Consider the following 13,433-nt stretch of genomic DNA (forward strand, 5'->3'; position numbering starts at 1 on the left):
TCTCTCCACATGGCTGGATCAGAGCTGGGTCATACCAGCCCTTTTCCCTCATATGACTGGATTGCTCCCAAGGTGCCCCCATTCCTTTTTGTGTGGCGTAATTGGACTCTGCCACACGTGCCTTGGGTGCTGGATCAGGACCACTGGCTGGATCCTGCCCGTGGATGGATGGGGCACTGCCCATCCGGTCTGCTGGGCAAAAAGGTTGAGTACCACTGTCCTACTGCATAACAACAATCATTTTGTATTATTGTTTTTTTTTTTGTGGAAATGTTATGAGATTACTTTCAGTATATATAAATATGTGTGTAAAACAAAACACAAGCAAAATATCCCCACACAGCCTCAGGATGTCCAGCACCACACATCAAAGGGACAAGGGGTGTGAACTTGTAAAAAAAATGCAATAAACAAGTTTCCTCCCTCCTGCCCTTTCCCTGCTCTGCCCTCTTCTCCCATTGCCATATGTGAATCCCAGCTGGGACCAGGGGCTAGAAGTAATTGCAATGGCAATAGCAAAGCAGGCACAGAGTCCTGGAGCCCATATGAGCCAGGGGGACAACTTGAATGCCCATGCAGTAGGTAGACCAGCAGCACCAAGGGCAGGGGCAGGTGCTGCATATTTCCTGCTTCCTCATGTGGGCAGCTCCTTCCAGGGTTGGGCAAGACAAGCATGATTGCTGCCTGTGATCTGGATTGAGCTCAGGCTAAGCTCACGTCAATGTGGGGCTAGGACAGACACTCAGTCCATCCTTATGTGAGTCGCCACAGGAGGGCAAGCTGGGCAGCAGAGTTAATGGGGACTGGGAGCTATCCATCCTGCCATACAGGAAGAAGCCTCTTACCCTCTTTCTTGGCTGAGCCTTTAAAGCAGAGAAAACAGGCATGGAAATGGAATCAGGGCTGTACAGGTAGAAGTGGAGCCAAGCTCTGTGTGCATCCACTGCTCTTAAAGCAGCAGCACTTGCCTTCCTCAGCCTGCTGCTGCAAGGGATCCTACCACCATCCATTTGATCTGCCACCCCAATGCAAGGGTACTCAGTGCTGGTGCAACACTGGCATAAACTTGCTATTGTACTGAGAATCTGTACTCTCAATTTATAGACTGCACTTCCCACAACTGAGTTTGTGCATGGTTTGTTGTTCCACCATTTTCTGTTCAAGTTGGTTTTTAAAATTTCACTGCCTGAGAACAGCTGCTTTGAGGTCAGCAATGGAATGTCCAGGGAAGTGAAATGTTCTGCCATAGACTCAGGTATAATTCTGGAATTGGTGTCAAATCAGTGTTAAGTCATTCTTTCATGCAGGGACCACACTATCTGTCCAAAGTTGACAGCAGAGGGGCAATATAAGGAGATGATGGCATGTATGGCATTTGTAGCTAATAATAACATCTGTGGGTCATTCAGCCACTACACTACTGCTGCTTGAGAAACCTTATGCATCTCTGATTTAGTTAGTCCATAAGGTGCAAATCTCCCTGTCTTCTGCCTGACTTCAAACTAACATAGCTAACTACCTCTCTCTACTTAGAGCAAAATGGCTATTCTATAAGGCTATTCTACAGGGCACATCTATAAGTGAATTTAAATGTGCTTGAATTGAATGTACATAAGGCTAATGTGCATTAAGCATTTTCTGGCTGGTGTCTACACGTGGTGGGACTTGGGACTAACTTTAGTCCCAAGTCACACTAGGCCTGCTGTGTGCCTGCGTGGCCACTGTGGGGAGTTCCAGCCTCTGGCAACATGACTGCCAGCACTTGGCAACAATGCTGAAGCCAGAGCCAGCTGCCAGCACTTGGCAGGCATCTTAAAAGCACACCCTCTGCACTGTGACCTCTGGGCAGCTGTTTTCTGGAGCAGCATGGCAGAGAAATAGGCAGCACATGCCAGCCCTGCTCCTGCCACAGCTGTGCTTGCCAGCCCTGGCTGCCCCAGCTCCTGGCCGTGGTGCCCAGGGACAGGATACCTGGCTCCTCAGGGCTGCTGCAGCTGTCCTGCTCACATGCTTAGGGTTACCCTATTCCAGTATCAAAAAAGAGGACAAATGTTGGGGGAGGATAGAGAGGAGGGGACATATGACTGTGGGGGAGAGGCAGTTATATGCCTGTGCCCTGCCTCTGCCCCTCTCTCCTAAGCCCCGACCCTCCTCACTGCCAGCCCCTCCTCACTCCTACAGCCCCCTGCCCCACAGCCCCCTGTTCCCCAGTGCTGCTGGTGCCCCTCACTCCTGACCCACAGCCCCCAAGCCCCCAGCCCTTCCAGTGTCATGCACTCTGGACCTGCAGGCCCCTGCCTGCCAGTCCTGCCAGGGCCCCTCTCTCCCTGCCCCCCAGCCCTGCCCCCCAGCTCCTCACTCCTGACCCACAACACCCTGCCCCCCCAACCCTGCTGCTCAACCAGCTCCCACATTGCGCTTGCATGTGCATACCCCTCCCCCCACACACAGAGTGTCTCTTTACTTGGCTGGGGCCCCAGTGGGGATCACATGACCCCTGACAGCCAAACACCTTGCCCGCTGCTCCCAGCCCCAAGCAAGCAGCCCAAGAAAGCAGAGAAAGAGCAAAAACCTGGCCATTTGATTGCATTTTAAAAACCCACCTGGACAAGAGGACAGGGGTCCAAAAAAGAGGACGTGTCTGGGAAACCACAGATGTATGGTAACCCTACACATGCTGCCATTTCTGAATGCCTGGCACTTGGCCACCTTGTGCCACCTGACTCCCCCACCTGCTCTGGCCACCTGCTAGATGACTGGTACATGGCCTTCTGGGACCCTGCTGCCATGTGGCTGCTGCCACCAGCCATGGTGACCCCAGGTTCCAGAACACAATGGCTGTCACCGTCCTATCCCACCAGCCCCACTGCCTCTGGGCCCACTGTGCCAGCCAGGACTGGTTGCAGCATGCTGTGCTGCAGGAATGGGATGATAACCAGTGGCCTGGATGTCCTGGGCCACCTTTGAAAACCTGATTTGCCAGCTCCAATCCCACTTGGAGCACCAGGACATGGAGATGTGTCCAGACATCCTTGCTGACACCTGCCTGCCCCACTGGCCATCCCCCAGCACCACTCCAGGACATGCACAAATTTGAAATCAAAATTTGTATTTCCTTCACATCCCTCACATTTATTTCCCACACCTCCCTACCTCCCCCCCACAAACAACAGAGCTCCCTCTCTCCCAACACATAGAGCCCCTCCAGCCCCACCCCCCACCCCCCAACAATAAAAACCCCTCTTCCCAAACTGAGACCTATGTACAACAGTTTCAGTCATTGTATAAGTCCCGGAGTTGGGGTCTGTGGGGTGGGGACATCCAGGGCACACAGCCTGGTGGCAGGCAGCTAGCACCCTGGCTGTAGACAGTTCCCCTGCAGGTCCAAGGGCCATGGTGAATGCCAGAGGATCCTGTGTAGGAAGTGGTGGAGGTCCTCCTCCAAGGCCCAGGTGGGGGCCTGCTGCGGGCCAGCAGGAGGGACCCAGGGACTCTGCAGGGCCGGGGCCAGGGGCCAGGAGTGGAAAGGCATGGCCATGGTCTGCATTGGGTGGCCCTGGCTCAACACAGCACTGTTTCAGGGCCTCCAGCTGGGCCCAGTGCTCCTGATACACCTGGTCCTCTGCCTCCTCCTGGGTGGTCTCGCAGGTGATATCTTTCTGCTGCCAGGCCAGCTCCCATGCCTCTCATGCCTGCTTCTGTGCTGCCCAGTTCTTCATCACAACCACTACCACCAGCCACTGGAGCAGGACAGTCCAGTCCTTGGTGCATCGCTGACAATCAGCATGTCTAAGCGACTCCAGCAGTGGGTGGCAGCAACCCTGATGCAACATTTCCACAGGCCCCGGTGGCCTCTCCCCAAAGTCCAGATGTTGGCCCTGCAGAGGCAAGAGACAGAAGCCTTTATGTGAGTTTGCAACATTTCAGAGATAAGATGATCTGCACTAGGGGCTGTGTGCTGCCTGGCCTCAGATCAGTGGTTGGCCATGCATGGGTTCCCAGGGACCACGGAAAGCTGTCCAGGCAGACCTATGCTCAGGTGGCTGCTAGCCAAGCCCCCCAGCCCTGCTCACTCCCCTGGGGCTGGCGGGCCTCTGGGTGCTGGCTGTAGGCACCTGCCTCCCCCGCCCCCTTCCCAGGGTGGCTGCACCTGCTGCCACAGCTCTAGGCCCCACTCCCCACCTCTCCCTACAAGCCAGCTGGTCTGCCATACTGCTGCCTAGCCCATGGCACCCAGGCTTGGGGCACACAGGGCTCCTGGACAACTAGGGTGATAGGCTGGCTGCACCCCTGTCTACTCCACAGGGGGCCTCTCCAGGGAGGTGCCATGAGGCTGCCACCCTCCATGGCACCACTGTTCCCTTGCTGCATGTGCCTTAGGCAGTGTGCAGTGAGCTATTTGTGCAGGTGGGGGGGGTGCCCAAGCCACTATGCCCTGCTGTTGCCTCTCCTCCTGGTACCCCAGGCACACCTACCCTCCTGGTCTGGGGCCCTGAGCTATGACATCATGGGGGGCAAACCTGGGCTGCCCACGACCTCCACTGACACCTGTTGCAGTGCTACACAACCTTGCTGCCAAGGAGGATATTGCCTCTGGGACTGATGCCTTCCTTAGTGTGTGAGAGGCCTGTGCCCGCCCAGCTGCTGGGACACAGGCTGCTCAATAAAGTTTTGAACTGTGTCCCACCTCTCTGCATGGTATGGTGTGGGGGGAGGCGGGGGACTCTGGGGCCAAGGGGAGTATGGGCAGGCCAGGCAGGGAGCAGGGGCAGGGGCCAGGGGCAGGGGTAGGGCCAGTGACTTGGATGGCCCTCCCCAGTGGCAGTATTTACCATGTGTCCAGGGATAGCAAGGCTGGAAGGCTTGGCATAGGGCTCCCTGTCAGTGACGGTGTCTGGCTACACCCAGTATCCATGGCCTGTAGTGTGCAGCAGGCCAGAGCCTGGCCACGTGTCCCTCCCCACCTGGGGAAGAGCTGGCAGCTGGCAGTGACATGGCTGGCTGTTCTTCAAGGCAGGGTGTGGGGCTGGGCAGAGGGTGAAACAGCTGCTAGGCAGGGCTTTCCAAGGTGCCAGTAGATGCAGCAGGCAAGGAGGTGGGTGGGGGAGGGCACCCTCCTCAGGTGATGTGTGACAGGAGGTGTCAGGGTGCAGAGCAGGCAAGATTAGGCCACCCCTGCTGGTGGCACTTGCAGAGGTGCAGCCTGTCTCCCAGGGAGCCAAAATGCAGGTTAGCTCCTGCATGAAGGGCATGGTCTTCTGGGCATGACCAGACTGACGATTAAATGTGGTCACAGCCACCCACTGTGCCTTCAAGACCTTGACTTTCATGAGGCACTGCTAAGATAACTGGGAGTGGCCTTGCATATGCATCCCACCTGATTTGGCCTTATAAATGTGAGTGTTCAAGCTCCCACACTGTGTGAACCATCTCTGGACATCAGTCCTGCCTCAGAATGCTATGAGGTTGCGCACCTCCTCCTAGGTCCAGTTCCAGGCCCGGGCACTCCAGATGGGTTTGGGCATGTGGGTGAGGCTGTGGCTTGACAGGGACAATGTGCTGGACATGATCCCTGTGCCAGCTCTCTGGGCCCCCCTGTAGCTGTCCCTGCATGGCTGCCAGCAGCACCCTGGACAGGGGCACAGCCAAAGACTGTGAGCCATGGAGCAGAGGTGCTTCATTACACTGCCTGCAAAGAAATAGAGCTGGGGGTAAGGAGCAGCAGGGAGCAGGTACTGGCCACCATGCTGCCATAGATATCAGAGCCAGCAGCCCTGGGGGAATCTCAGGGCTGGGCAATGAATGCAGCAGGCTGCAGTCCTTTTCATTACTCACCTGTGGCCAAGGAGCAGCACAAACCAAGACAGGCAGAGATTGCCTGGGCTGCTTTTACAGCTTGCAGCTAGGGGCTGCCGGAGAGCAGCCCAGACCTGAGGCAGAAGAGGCACCCAGCCAGGAACCCTGGGGCTGGGCTCTGGCTGGCCCCCTAGTGGCTGGGCAGACCCAGGACTAAAGTCACCCTGTTAATGGACTTTAACGCGTCTACACATGCATTAATGCACTTTAATGAATCACACCTAAATTTGATACCTGCTTTTGCAGATATCAGATTTAGGCACGATTAACGTAAATTTGGCATTTTAAGGTGCATTAAAGGTGCTCACATGTAGATGTGAGCCCATGATGTGCCTTAAATCAGGCTAACATGCATTAACTGCACGTATGTAGATGTGCCCATAGAGTACTCCCCTCCTCTTCTGCCACAGCTGCTCAGCCCCTGGAGGAGCTTTTCTCACCCCAGGGATAGCACCAGCAGTTACAGGTGAGAGGGGAGCAGGGAGTCAGAGAAGAGTCCTGTGGGGCATGGGGCAGAGCTGCATGAGGGGTGGGAGGAGCAATTTGAGCAGTGCAGGGCAGCAGGAGGACAGTGTGGGGGCAGTGGGGGGCAACAGAGTGGGATGGCATAGGCCAATCTAGGCAGTGGGAAAGTGATCTGAGTGGTGTGGGGAACCAGTGGGGGACCCCTGTTACCCTCCATCCTTCCCCTGCCTCTCCCTTGGCCTATACTGCTGCTGGAGAGTCAGTTGTATTGTATTGTAGAGTAGGCACAGAGTAGACATAGCAGCTCCTAAACAAGCTCCTGCTTGCCAGGCCTCAAGTGGCAGGTCAGAGCTGTGGATGTTAGTGGGGGTATTAACACTTAACATATGACTTCTATGATGACTGTCAGCAGAGAAGACCAGGGTGCAGGGCCCGGGCAAATCAGCCTGTGTGGGGCCCAGATTTGGCAGCAGCGGAGGGTGGGAGTGGGAGAGTAGCAAGCAGCAGGACGCGAAGCTGGCCCAGCTCTGTGAGGACTTCCCGAAGTGTGGGGCCTGGGGCAGTTGCCTCGATTCACCCCCCTAGAGATGGCCTTGACTGTGCTAGAGTGCTAGAGTACGCTGGCCATGCCACAGTAGGAGCAAAATGCCCAAGATTGTTGCCTTGGGCAGGTACAAGATGCAAATCAGCACAAGACAGAATCTCATGTTTTTATCAGGTTGAATTTCCAACCTGGTAAGAAAGCTGCTCTGTAGAGCTTGGCAGAAACTGGATTTTCCACTTTTTCTTTCCTTCCTTCCTTCCTACCATTCTACAATGAGATAAAAACAGAATCTAAACTGTAACAACGTTCTCCATGATGTTCATTCTGGATAGATGAAAGCATTTTATTAGAATAAGATCAACACATCTTGTTCCAACATTGACATTTTACTTTGACACCACAGCCTTTTCTTCATGAAAATGCATCCCTACAAACGAACAGCTAAAGTTAGTCCCAAGCCAGCCCCCGCACCCCCCCCCCCACACAGAGTGAGTTACTGCGCAGTAACGAACCCGAGGCAAATTTAATACCTGCACCACGCAGGTATCGGATACGGCGTAAGTCGCCACATTTATTGCGCAGCATGCCCATGTGGACGCAGAGTCTGTAGCTGTGCCCAGGATATCCCAAAGGGAAAGAGGCTCCTCCTGCCCAACTCGCAGCCAACTGGAGCGGTTTGAAGAAGCGCCGCCACACCGAGCAGGGACTGCCCGCGGCCAGGCTGGGCCCGGCCATGCCTCAGCCCGGGGCGCGGCGGGGCAGGGAGGGGGCCGCGGGTCTGCGCTCGGGCAGGGCCAGGAGCCGCGCCGAGGCCGCCCCTTGTCCGCGCTGTGAGGGGGGAGCGGTGCCCGGGGGCGGCCCCGCCACACAGCCCGGCTCCAGGGGTTACTCATTAACGCGCCTGGAGGGCTGCCCCCGCGCCGGGCCGGGCCATGGGCGCGGCGGGGGCTCCCCCTCCTGCCGGGGGCGGGCTGGGGCAGGGCGCGCAGCGCGGGCCGGAGCCGCGCCGGGGCCGGCATAAAGGCAGGCGGGGGGCGGCGGGGAGGAGCCCGCAGCCGGCGGGGCAGCCTGGCGGCCGGAGCGATGCGGCCGCCCGGGCGCCGGCCTTAGCCCCGCGGCAGCCGTCGGGGAGCCTCGGGCAGCCGCTGCCCCGCGATGCCGCTCAAGGCAGCGTCGAGCCGGGCCGCGCCGCCCCCGCAGGACCTGCTGGCGCTGCCCGCCGACGGGCTCTGCCCCGAGCCCCGCCTGCCCCCGGGCGTCAAGGCAGGTGAGAGCGCGGCGGGGACGAGGACGGGGCGGGACAGCGGCATTGCCCACGGGCGCCCGAGACATGGGGGTGGATGTGGCCCCAGCACTGCTGTCTCCCGATCTACTTATCCATCTGTCTTATGTATCTGTCTCTCTGCCTGTCCACTGCTGCATCTACCGATATGCTTATCCGTCTATGTATGTACGCATGTATCTATTCCTAGCACTGCTGTATCTACTGATATACTTATCCATCTATGTATGTGTGCTTGTCTATCTATCTAGCCCTAGCACTTCTATGTCTACCAGTATACTTTATCTATCTATCTATCTTTCTTTCTATTCAAATATATACATATATTAACACACATACATAAAAAAAAGAGAGCGTCCTTGGTCTGAGATCATCTAGCCACAAATCCGGACTGTAGCTATACAGGATGCAGAGAGAGAGGGAGGGAGAGAGAGCAAACCAGGATTGCTACATCAATATAGTTTGTATTTTGTCATGCTGGAAGTTTTTACTGTTTCGTACAGGTACATTAGCTGACCTAGATAGGTAGAGCGATTTCCTTCAGCCAGAGGTAGTGATTCTCAACCAGGGCACCTCAACATCTTTTCAAAGGTGCCGTCGGATGCTACACAGGGTTAAGTGTGTGAACATGATTTGCAAGATAAACCCAGAGATTTCATATAGGAACCCATAGTGTTAAAAAATATTCTGACTTACTGTGGTCTTTCTGAGGTCTTTGCAATGGACGAATTGCTCTATTATTTTTCTGTAGTCAAAAATGAGTGAAAAGCAAGAGCTAGCATTTTCCATAGTGTGCCTTGAGCTGAATGAGGGGTGCCTTGCGCCAAAAAGGTTGAGAACCACTGAACCAAGGCACTGTCCATAGTTATACACACCATATTACCAGCCACAAACACTAATACTGTAGGTAAAATAAAAGGAAATGAACACAAGAATAAGTCAGCACTGTGGCAAGTATATCAGGACAAGGAACTGTGATAAATGCAGTGAGACACTTGGATTTATGTTCTTTTCTCCCCCTCCCCCTTTCCTGCTAGAAATACATTTTAACAGTGAAACCCTTTCCTCAGAAGAGGAGGATACAGATATTCATGGCAGTAAAATAAAATCCCTGGACAAACCCATGTCGCCAAAGAAAACGATCACACAGATCATGAAGGATAAAAAGAAACAGACCCAACTCACCCTACAGTGGTAAGGCTTTTATTCATTTATAGATATATTCACACCTCTCTCTCTCTCTCTCTCTCTCTCTCTCTCCACATATATATACATACACACACTTTGGTTCATCTATAAGATACAACTCTACCCTGCCTTCCTATAGTTCAGATACAGAGCATACCTGTTTTACTTCAGTTTTTTTGCTAAGACTTTTTTTTTTGAGAAGAGAAAGATGCTCATTATTTACAGAGTCTGAGTATATTTGGGTTGGAAAATCTCAAAATGAAAGCTTTCCCAAAGAAAATTACTCTACTATTTGAAGAAAATATTGATACTTGTCTTTTAGTGTCACATAAGTAAAACTAGATTACATAGGATTTTGTGTCAGAAAGTGAATGTGCATATTGGTTGATACAATAAGTCATGTCACATTACATAACCGCTTTTTCAGTTTTGGTATTTGATTCAGGTGTATTCTGGTATTATTTGAAAATCATTATTTCAAAATGTAGCCCACAAGTTTTTTGTCCTAAAATTCTTAAAGATTATATTGATGAACTTTATCTGTTTTTAATATATTCACTACAATAATTTCATGAGATTCACTCTGTGTGCTCTCTATGAAATAGTAAACTTGTTGAAGAATAAAGTCACTGTGTACAGATTTATCAGAGCTGAATGTAAATTCAGGTATCTGAAAGTAAAAGGATAGATTGTAATTGAAATGTTTCTTTCCGTTTACCAAATAATAAAATACTAATCAGTATACGATGCATATTGGCAGAGTATCAATTTATTTCCGTGAAACATGATTAGTCTTTCTCTCTTAAAAACAAGTAAGTGACAATATTGGAAAGAGAACCTTGATTTTTCCATTTTTTCTGAATGATGACACCTACAATAACACTTAAGCCCCATTAACAGTGTTAGAAAGAAAATGGAGAGGTGAATGATTAAGGCATAAACTTGTGAAAGGATGTGCTTAGTTACCTACTAATGCTATGTTTATGATAGTTTCACTGAACTGTCATACATTTGGTTAGTGTATCCCACTGTTAATGGGAAAGCTAATTTTACTGCATCTTATTTTGGCATGGTTGCACCAAATAGTTCTCTAATTCTGCCTTTCTTGCTCAGTAAAGACTGCCCTTGGACTCTTGGGAACTGTATTATACACTACAGAGGTAGACCTAGATTATTCCCCCTAACTGTGAAAATCATAAGAACAAATGCAGGGTTGTATTTGCTAGTGCTGAGTTTTTGATTTATTTTACCCTAAAAAGTGGAATATGATCCCATGCCATATCCTGTGTCTTTTACAGAATTTCCTTTCATGTGTTTATGCCATTTGAAAGAATTAGGGGTTTTATTTTTTGTTGTGTTTGTAATGTACAAGCCTTACTGATGACCATGAAGAATACAATGCTGAAGAATAGAAATGGGCTAGGGCTGAAATACCCTACTGGACCAGGTGCTTAGTGGTACACAGCTACAATGTGAAAAGATCTAGGAATGGCCACCAGGTGTGGTTTCAGTCTATGGAATTCTGCTTTGATATCCATCAGTAGACAATTCGAATTAGCACTGGTTAGCAATTTTTCACCAAATTGTTTTCTTCTTGGAACATGCCAAATCATTGGTTTTCAAGTGTCTGTCATAAAGATTTCTTGGGTCTGGAATGGAATTTCTAACTGGAGAGAGAGCAAGCACAGAATAGGCAATAGTCTCGTGGTTAAGTTAGGGATATTGCTAAGTAGAATGTTCAAATTCAAGGGACTTACACCTATGTTTCCCACATTTCAGGTGAGCACGCAATGAAGTCCAATGAATATTAAATTATTTATATAAAGTGGGATAGCTACAACACAGAGACTGTGCAAGCCTGATTCAGGAACTTGAGCCTGGGTTTTCTATTCTCTAGGGAGTGAATAACCAGTGCACTTCGAATGCATTGTCTATGGAGCTGGTCTCTCTCAGGCTCTTGTTCTAGGTACCACGCAGTTAGTTACTGCTTGGTGGGCTGTAGCAGAAACCGTCAGTAAAAAGGACAGTATGGAATAATGGAGGGAAAATAGAATGGAGAAACTCAACAGGTATTTGTTTTATTCTTGTTATTGCTTATATACTCTACAGGCTTGAAGAAAACTACATAGTGTGTGAAGGAGTTTGTTTGCCCAGGTGCATCCTTTATGCACATTATTTAGACTTTTGTCGAAAAGAGAAACTAGAACCTGCCTGTGCTGCAACATTTGGGAAGGTAAAGAGCAAATACATGATTTATTCATAGTTTATTAGACACATTTGTCAAAAAAATCACACTGGTTAGAACACTTAATATTTCCATGTCATCATGACTCTCAGAAATGCCCAATTCATTGCGCTTTTTATGACTTTTGTGTCCTTGTGTAAAATTGGGTCCAGCTAAACCTAGGTTGTTTCATCTAAATTGGGAAACTAATTCTGCAACTTCAGAGGAACTAAACTAAAATTCTCTTTGTTTTGTAATGGCATTGGGGTGCCATTGCAAAAAAAAGTTCAGATTGAGTGATCTGGTATGAAAAGCATAGATTTAATTATATTCAACCTATCTAAAGCCACAGAAGTACTTTGATGACTTTTACTAGAGAAGGAAGGAGAAATAATAACAGAAAGAGCTTCTAAATAAAAAGCTGTTGTTCCTCCCCCACAATTAATCCTGAAATCATTTAATCAGAGTAAAATGCAAACTCTTTAAATTAAATCTAGTGTAGTTAATGAAACAGGAAACCAAAAATTCTTCACAGATCATCTTTTTTAAAACACCACTGATCTGCTCAATTTGCTTAGGGAACTAAAATGCATTAGTTTAATGAAATAATGGTAATGGAAATAAAATCCAATTCATGAAATGTTTGCTTGCCATGTTTTTCTTTCTCCATAGGATATATTGGGGCAATTCACAATGCACTTAGATTAACTGATGTCAGTACTAGTGAGGAATACGATAACTTTCCACCTAAACAGTATTATTGTTGTGATTTCTGTTTCCGGTGTGTCTCATCAAATAACTCTTTCATTTGGTACATCTACTGCCTCAGCTTATTTGTGAGGAAGTATGATCTGTTCATAAAGGTAGTAGCTTAGAAACTGAGAGGCCAAAGTTTAGTCTTTGCTGTGTCATGGGCCTTTTGACTGACCTTGGATTTGTCTCATAGCCTCAGTTCCCCTATGTGTAAAATGGGGGAAATGTTACTTCCTTATCGCAGGGGGGAATCCAGAGAAAAAATTGATGAATACAATAAAGATGGTAAGGGGCTTAGATACTACATTAATGGGGACCATTTAAGGACCTAAGACGGACAATGTTGCTTGTCTTAACCTCTGGATTACACTTTAACATTTTTTAAAGTCCATTAGAAAACCAGATCCCCCTAGAGTGGACAAAACAGATGCTGCCTCCAACTTTCTTAGGTGCTTGGGGCAACCAGAGCTGCTTGTGTAAACCTGAAAGCACAGATTCCTTTTGAAGACAGCTAGTTTTTTGTGGCATATGAGTAAGAGTGAGAGTTGGAAGGCAATTGAGGGGCAGGTGTTCCTGCAGTTAAAGTGAGATAAGCTCAGATATAAAGCACCATTAGAAAGCATAAGCAGCTTTCTGTCTGTCTGAGGATTCTGGTGGCATAATGCTTCTTCTTTGTGAACTACAAATGTAAATTATTTGTCTCCACTGTTTTTCTTTTGTACCATTTATCTACTATCTAATATTTAATTTCCTCTGGAACATAAATCTAGCGACTGTCCAACACCTGCTTTTTTAGCTAAGGAAATATGCCTTTGCTAGATACTAACAAGTCTGCCTTTCTCTTTAGACCATTCGCCAGAAATTTCCCCTTCTTACCACACGCCGGCTTGGTACAAGAGGCCATTCAAAGTAAGAAGCAATTGTCTATAAATCCACTTATGTACTGCTGTAGGAAATGCACATATTTCTGCGTCTACAATTTTCTTCACTATAACCTGTATACAAATATCTAGAGCTACCAATGGCATCTTTTGTGTGTGTAGTAAAACTAAAAAGCACAGTCTGAACTTAAAACAAAAATCCATGTATGATTTCTAAAATTCCAGAGATTATAAAGATAA

General features: G+C 49.3%; 1 protein-coding gene across 1 annotated transcript in view; it reads left to right on the top strand.

The window, feature by feature from the left end:
- Positions 1–8,020: 8,020 nt before the first annotated feature.
- RFX6 (regulatory factor X6) overlaps positions 8,021–13,433 on the top strand; it is a 61,726-nt gene continuing 56,313 nt past the window's right edge. The window contains exons 1-4 of the mRNA XM_090031439.1: positions 8,021–8,132; positions 9,185–9,341; positions 11,445–11,568; positions 13,160–13,221. Coding sequence (XP_089887565.1) covers positions 8,021–8,132; positions 9,185–9,341; positions 11,445–11,568; positions 13,160–13,221 — 455 coding nt within the window. The remainder of the gene's footprint in view (positions 8,133–9,184; positions 9,342–11,444; positions 11,569–13,159; positions 13,222–13,433) is intronic.

This window comes from Crocodylus siamensis, chromosome 1 (assembly GCF_052110815.1).
Source record: "Crocodylus siamensis isolate JL-2025a chromosome 1, ASM5211081v1, whole genome shotgun sequence".
Classification (NCBI taxonomy): domain Eukaryota; kingdom Metazoa; phylum Chordata; order Crocodylia; family Crocodylidae; genus Crocodylus; species Crocodylus siamensis.